The sequence below is a fragment of the Hibiscus syriacus genome, unplaced genomic scaffold (assembly GCF_006381635.1).
Source record: "Hibiscus syriacus cultivar Baekdansim isolate YM2019G1 unplaced genomic scaffold, ASM638163v2 tig00110895_pilon, whole genome shotgun sequence".
Taxonomy (NCBI): Eukaryota; Viridiplantae; Streptophyta; class Magnoliopsida; order Malvales; family Malvaceae; genus Hibiscus; species Hibiscus syriacus.
Genome location: NW_024062903.1, coordinates 5,495,007 through 5,502,753, shown reverse-complemented (window position 1 = coordinate 5,502,753; position 7,747 = coordinate 5,495,007). Strand labels below are relative to the sequence as shown.

Sequence of the window (7,747 nt, the reverse complement as noted above, 5' to 3'; positions counted from 1 at the left end):
AATATTTTCGGTATCGATTTTAACTGATCACTTGTTCAACCAGACACACCATTTTTTAGCATTTTTTAGCATTTTTTTAACCTCCTTACACAGAATGTACCTCTACATTGACCATAAGGACCAGAAACACCATACTTCAAAAGTCTTTGTTTATGACCAAACCTTCCTATCACTTTCCTAAATTTCCCTATATAATTCCCTTTGAAAATCCCATAGGCCATAGCCAACCCTACTTTAAGATATGGAATTCCTCATCATTTTTCTTTCTATTGCTTTCTTGGGATCGATCCTATGTTTGTTTCATGAGTTGGTGGTGAAGCCGATGAAACTTCGATCAAGATTAAGTGAACAAGGAATCAAAGGACCGCCTCCGACTCTGCTTTTCGGAAACATAAGAGAGATTAAAAAGGCACAATCCGCCGTTGTTAGGGATCCTAGCCCGCCGTCCACACACAACTGCGCTGCGCTTCTCTTTCCTTTCCTCCAGAAATGGAGGAAACAGTACAGTACGTATTTTGCATGCCTCTTAATTGTATATTGAATCCTGTACGTAACTACATACATGCATATATAAATTAGAAAAATGTAATCACTGATATTGGTGGAGTAAATTTCAGGTGAAGTATTTATGTTTTCTCTTTCAGGTGAAGTATTTATGTTTTCTCTTGGTAACACTCAAATATTGTTTGTGAATCAACCTGATGCTGTGAAAGAGATTACAACATGCACGTCCTTAGCCTTGGGGAATCCTTCCTATCTGCAAAAAGAGTTTGGTACTTTGCTCGGTCAGGGAATTCTAACTTCTAATGGGGAACTATGGGCTCATCAGAGAAAAATTCTTGCTCCTGAATTATACATGGACAAGGTTAAGGGAATGATGGATCATATTTTCGAGTCTACATTTACTGTACTCGAATCTTGGAAGACCCAAATCGAGGCTGAGGGAGGACTTGCCGACATCAAAATCGACGAGTATATGCGGAGCTTCTCAGGAGATGTCATCTCTAGAGCATGTTTCGGAAGCAATTATTGTAAGGGAGAAGAAATCTTCTTGAAGCTAAGAGCTTTACAGGAGACCGTCTCTAAGAAAAGTTTATCCACTGGTGTGCCCGGAATGAGGTGGGAATTCTTTTGCAATTGCAAGTCCTATCGATTTTGTACAATTTTTGTTTCTTGTACAATTAATTTTTATTGAAAATTTTGAGTGATTATTACAGGTATCTTCCCACAAAAAGCAACAGAGAAGCTTGGGCACTAGAAAAGGATATACGTGATCTGATCCTGCAAGTGGTAAAAGAGAGAAAGATGGCAGCATACGAGGAGGACTTACTGCAAATGCTGGTCGAGGGCGCTAAAAGCAGCTATCTAAGTCAAGAAGCCACCGAGCGGTTCGTAGTCGATAACTGCAAGAACATATACTTGGCCGGATACGAGACTACCGCTGTTTCCGCCACCTGGTGCCTCATGCTTTTGGCTGCCAATCAAGAATGGCAGCATATAGTACGGAAGGAGGTTCTTGAAATCAGCAGAGGTCGTACTCTGGATGCCGACATGCTTCGCAAGATGAAACAGGTACATTATACACATGACAGAATGATACTAACTAGATTATGGAACTAATCTCGGAATCCTTGTTCTATGTAATGCAGCTTACAATGGTGATTCAGGAATCGTTACGACTTTATCCGCCGGTAGCCGTGGTGTCGAGGGAAGCGTTGGACGATATGAAGTTCGGGGAGATTTTGGTACCCAAGGGTGTAAATATCTGGCTTCTGGTGTTGGCATTGCACACTGACCCTGAAATCTGGGGCAAAGAGGCCTACACATTCGACCCGAATAGATTTGCGAAAGGGATAGCAGGTGCTTGTAAGCTGCCACAAGTGTACATGCCGTTTGGGGTCGGGCCACGAATGTGCCTGGGACAGAACTTGGCACTGGTTGAACTGAAACTAGTAATAGCTCTCCTTTTGTCCAACTTCTCCTTCTCCCTTTCTCCCAACTACACCCATTCTCCTGTTCTAAGGTTGGTGACAGAGCCAGAAAATGGAGTCCATCTCTTATTAAAGAAGCTGTGATTCGAGTGTGCCTATTTAAACTATCGATTTAGTTGGTCTGTATGCATTTGGATAAAGAGATAAATTATAGAGTTATATGGATAAGATTGAACTGATGTTATTTAGTTTTGCATATATATGCTATTGCTGTTCGAATCAGATCCATCATCCATTAGCTATTGCTCTTCGAAAATCCAATCTTACAAATTCTATACCCGAAGAGGATTGGTTATACATGTTATTTTTTTTTTCTCCCACAACTTCTTAGGTATTAGATATTTGATATGGATCCCACATTTATACAAATATCCAAAGGTTCAAAAGGAATAAACAGAAAAAAGGCGAGATTGACCTAAGAGTAGGCAATGGTGATTTTTTATTATTATTAAGAATAATACATATTCTTTATATTTGGAATCTATAGAACTTTAACAATTCTTTGATATATAACATAAGTAATAAGAGATTTAAATCCAACCTATTTATGGTATTGTCATGCCATATAAATGAGAAACGCATTTCAAAACTTCATTAAGATAAATATTTAAATTCATTTGATTTTTAATCATATGATACTTGTGAATCTTATTTATTAGGTGAGATAACAAAAGATCCCTTTACTTGACACAATGAAAGAGACAATGAGTTAATACATACAAATGTATATGGACCTTTAACTTCAATTGCTAGAAAAGGTTACAAATACTTCATTACATTTATTGATGACTTTAGTAGTTATAAACTAAAACTTCCAAATTTATAGTCCTCTTTAAATTCTTAAGTAAACACTTGAGATTTTCTCATATTCATTACTTGAATTGTGGTACGTCTAATGTAATCAATTTTCCGGTAAGATATAAAACTCTTTATAATTTTAGCATTTTCACAACATGAATCATTTAACTCAAATTTTATGCTAAATTTAAAGAGAGTTAATTAAGAAATCACTTCAATATTAAAACTTCTCTAAAATGATTTTTAATTAAAAAACGTCTGTTAATAGTTTTGTAGACACTCATTTTCGTCCGGGGCTTATTTATTATATATATTAATATTATATTTTATCTTTGTATTTTAGTTTAAATAGACGTTAGTATTTAGGATATTATTTTAAATATTATTTTATTTTATCTTTGTTTTAGGTATTTTAGTTTAAATAGTTTCAAGTGTTTCAATTAGGATAAAAGATATTATTTTAGGAATTATCTTTAGCTTATTTTTAGGAATTTTAAGGCTATAAATACCCTCTCAGGGTAAGCCTAGAAAAACACACACATCTGAGAATAAAATCTTCTTTTTCTCTCTAGTTTTCTCTCTATTTTTTGCATATCATCTTCATTTTCTTTTAAATTTTGTTTTCAAATATGCTAAGTATGACATTGGTCATGCTTAGCTAAATTTCTTTTAAGTCGAGGGCTAAAGCGAATGCTCAATTCCAAACGTGAGAATTGTAAGAAGGATTGGCTTATTGAAACACATTCGACTTCATAATAAATCACTTAGCAAAATTGTTTGCTAAGAGGAAACTGAGATCGGAATCAGTTATTGTTGAAACAACACAATCCGAGTTGGCAGCGAAGAATTCTCCTTGTAAGCCGACGTGAATTTCGAAGTAAAGATATATTTCGATGATCCGAGGAATTTAAGGCAAAGCTGAAGGCTAAGGCTGCTTTCACTATTAGTTTCTCTTTATCTCAATCTCTTTAGATTATTTATTTAATCATTTTCTTTTATTTCATTCTTATCTTTTATTTTAAAAACAACTTTTAAAAAACCCTTTTTTATCTTTACTATTATTTATTATATTTCTCTTGTATTTTCTTTAAAATTTAACACTTTTTTATTTTATTTTGTTTTATTTTTATTTTTTCACTTCTTTTTTTTTTCACTTTTAACATTTTTTCATATTTTTTATTTTTATTTTCTGAAATTTAATAGTTTCCTCATTTATTTTATTTTTTCTTTTAACATTTTTTAAAAATTTAATATTTCCTTCTTTGATTTATTTTTTTAAAATTAAATTTTATTTGATATTTCTTTTATTTTATAATATAACATTTTCAACTTTTTAGAGGTAATTTCAATCGATCAAAGGTAAGTAATTCAAATCGAGTCTTTAAATTTTAATTTTCGCAATTAAGACAACCGACAAATTAAAATGGTACCAAAAGGGTAGTTCAAGGGCGCTAATTCTTCCTTGACTATAACCGACTCCCGAATCCGACATATTTCTGGTAAAACATAGATCAGGTAAGATGGCGTTCGATCAACCTAAATATTTTTTAAATGATCGGTGGTGACTCTAACGTGTTTTATTCAAGTCGAAAACCAATTTCGGGCCCATCCGAAAGACGGTCGCGACAGCTTAGTGACTCCATTGGGGACATGTAAGTGAGTCATGCCAGAATTGATTTTATCTTGTCTTTTTATGCGAAAATAACAAATTTTAATTTTAATTTATTTATTTATTTGATTATTATTATTTATCTTTGATTATTTTTTCAAATAAATAGTTGTACTGACGTTTTTCAATGATTTCATATTTTTAAAATTTTCATCTTTGGCTCTATACCCGAGCTCCAAACCCTTTTTAAGTGGATGTGAAAGTGACGCCTTCGTGAGAATTTATTCTCCGTATAGGCCTAGCAAGTAACCTTCGGGATTCATATAACTTGTGTCTTCATGTGAATTTATTCTCCGTATAGACATAAGGGAATGTATCCTCTCGAGTTTAACTTGGCCCACATAAGCTTCTAATGGGCTTAGGACTGAGGGTCTAGCAAGCCCAAGGGGGCACCAGCAAGGAGAACTCGGGTACCTTATTTAGAACCTAAACCGGGAGATTACAGGAAATTAGAGCCCACCCCAAATCTTAATTTCAAAACCTAGGCTCTCTTGAGTTATTTCTTGCTTTATTTTCTGTTCAGAGCATGTAAACTAGAACTTTATGTGGTTAGGACTTGTTCAAAATTAACATGTGGGATAGAGATCGTGTTCGGGTAGGAATAACAAGCATGTGATGTAGATAGCATGTGGGGTATGACTTTTTTCATTATTATTTTAATTATTATCTTTATCTCACTAACCATTTTCCTTTCATTTTTTCCTTTTATTTTATTTTATTTTCAATCATTTACATCATTCAAAAGAGGTGTTGGTCAACAAAAAAAGTGTTCGTTAAATATAAATAGTTTGCATTAATGGACAAAGGGGTTGTAATACAAGAGGTGAAAAACGCAGAGGTCTGACTATGGTCAGCAAAGACTCAGAAGGAAAAGGAGACAATCTGCAAGGCAACCATGTGTCACATTCAATCAAGAAGACGTAGTGCCCAAGGAATCAGAATGGACCAGGCTTACACCAAGTCATCAAAGTTAACTTTTCAAAATTGGGTTGACAAAGGTTGCAGGGGCAGATAAGAAAAAGGTTACTAACATGGAAAGGTCCCTTCAAAGACAACAAATACAGGATGACAAACCATAGCTGAGTTGGAGGCCATTGTGGACGTGTTCAACAAAATAAGCAAAGGAGTTTCATATAGTTCCTTTTGATGGAGGATTTCAGTGGAATTTTCGTTGGGAATAGGCCCAACAAAGGGTGAAAGCTAGAGATGCAGTTATCCGAGATTTCCTGGAACAAATACAAAAAGCAGCTCGTCACTTGCACGGTTTAGCAAGGGAAGAAGGAGTGGTCTGACAAGGTATTCAACTAGTGATAGATGAATGAATAAGACTTGTCAACCTATTAGAAACCGTTCGGGGTATAGAGGATTTAGTCAAAATATACCTATAAGATATTTTTGTCTCTTAAAAAATAAAATACTTTTGTCTCAATAAAGATTATTTATAATAACAGACACATTTCATTTTTTTTATTTTCCATGTTTTTACATTCACATTAACTAACAAAAAATGTCTCATCAGAAGAATGAACAAACACTAGACATTCCACTTCAAGCATTGGACACGTCCTCATAACACTAGTTCACAGAAGAAGGAGATCAAAGCAAAGAGCACTTGTAATTATCGAAAAGAAAATGAAAATAAAAGAGAAGCTTTGAACGAAAATTGAAGTTACCAGAAGCATGCCTATAGAAAAATCAAAAACGATGAATGAGATATTAGCACGTATTAGTAGGATTGAGAAAATTTAAAAGCAACTCGTAAAGACCCAACAGGAGATGATCGATCAAGCAAAAAGGTTTCAGAATGAATCAAGAGAACAAATGACCAAATTAATGGACATTGTGAATGTTGTGATCCATGGAGAGAAGCCACTAGAGGATCCCGTTTTGGATGGAATTATGAATGCTAGTGTTGAAACTGAAATGACAGTGGTAAGTGATCGAGGACCTGTTAAGGAATCGGATATTTCAGGCCAGCTCTAAAAATCAAATATGGTTGCAGAGGGTTTCACTGGACCAACAATGAATGAAGAGCTAATGAGGGATAAAGTTTCCCTTGTGAGGGATAAGCTTTACTCAAAGAGGAAGGCATAAAAGATGACCAAATGTTGATCAAGAAAGCTAAGAAGGATCAATCTCTCATGATTAGAGGTGCTAACCCTTTACAATCATCCAATCAAGACAATCAAGTTCTATCTATAAAGCCATCACTAAGTAGCCTCTCGTCATGGGGATTAGATGAGAAGAAAAAGAAAGTGCAGGGTTTTCAGTTCCATCCCTTCCACTTTTCGCTTGAAAAATTACATTCAAAAATACTCGCAGTCGGATTGGTTACACCAAGATATGTCCAGCCACAGTGGCCCCCGAATGAGAAGTGGAACTATAATGAGATTCCTTGGATAAACCAAAATGGAACCCTAGATTATTCAGTTAAGGTTTCTAGCAACCTTGAGGAAAAATTTCAGGATCCTTTAGAGAAAGCAATTCAAATGTGCAGAGTATAAGAAAAAGGGATTAAGGTCCAATACTCGAAATTCATTGATTCAACATAGATTAATACAGTCAATTCCTGTGAAGAACATGGGGTGCAAGAAGAGGGAAAAGGAAATCCCAGCAAAAGGGCTTCCATGTATGTAATTCGAGACTGGCTCGTAGATTTAAGAATGAATGGGACAGATGTAGCCTTGAAGAAGACTCAAACACATATATCATATTTCCTGAGGGCAAGTGAGGCTTTGGGCAGTTTAGAGGGCCTGACAAATATTACGTCAATCACAGCTACAATATGCGTTCAGAATTCGACCAAAACTATCATCACCAAGGAAAATCGTTTTGGATCTAAATTTGGGCCCAATTTCCAACCAGGGAAGGAAAAGCTGATGAATAACAAGGAAGTGGGATTTTACTAAGAAGCTGCTTAGGAGGAAACAAAAATTTGTGCGTCTAAGGGTACATCAAAAGGAGCCATGGCAAGTGAAATAATCGAGAAATGGTCCAAATTTTTTTGTCACTAGATTGGGGAGTATTCCTTTTTCCATCTCTTTGTTTTTAAATTCCACATATGTTTTAGGAAAAAACGGATTAAGTGAGGGGGAAGGATAAGCATGTCGTCAAATTTTTCCTTGACTTGTTTGATTGTTTGAAATTAAATTATTCTGGTATTGATGTGTTGGGATCGTTGGTTGCCAGTCTTGAACTTCACTTTATACTCTTTCTTCCATTTGGATTGTGATCATGTTTTGATCGAATTTAATTTGCATGATTGGTGATGGGAATAGCTGGTGAATTT

At 35.0% G+C, this 7,747-nt stretch overlaps 1 protein-coding gene across 1 annotated transcript; it reads left to right on the top strand.

The window, feature by feature from the left end:
* Positions 1-232: 232 nt before the first annotated feature.
* LOC120146013 (cytochrome P450 714C2-like) lies at positions 233-2,159 on the top strand. The gene is made up of 4 exons (XM_039159679.1): positions 233-506; positions 645-1,119; positions 1,218-1,572; positions 1,650-2,159. The coding sequence occupies exons 1-4, from the start codon at positions 242-244 to the stop codon at positions 2,073-2,075; spliced, it is 1,521 nt and encodes a 506-aa protein (XP_039015610.1). The 5' UTR covers positions 233-241; the 3' UTR covers positions 2,076-2,159.
* Positions 2,160-7,747: the final 5,588 nt, after the last annotated feature.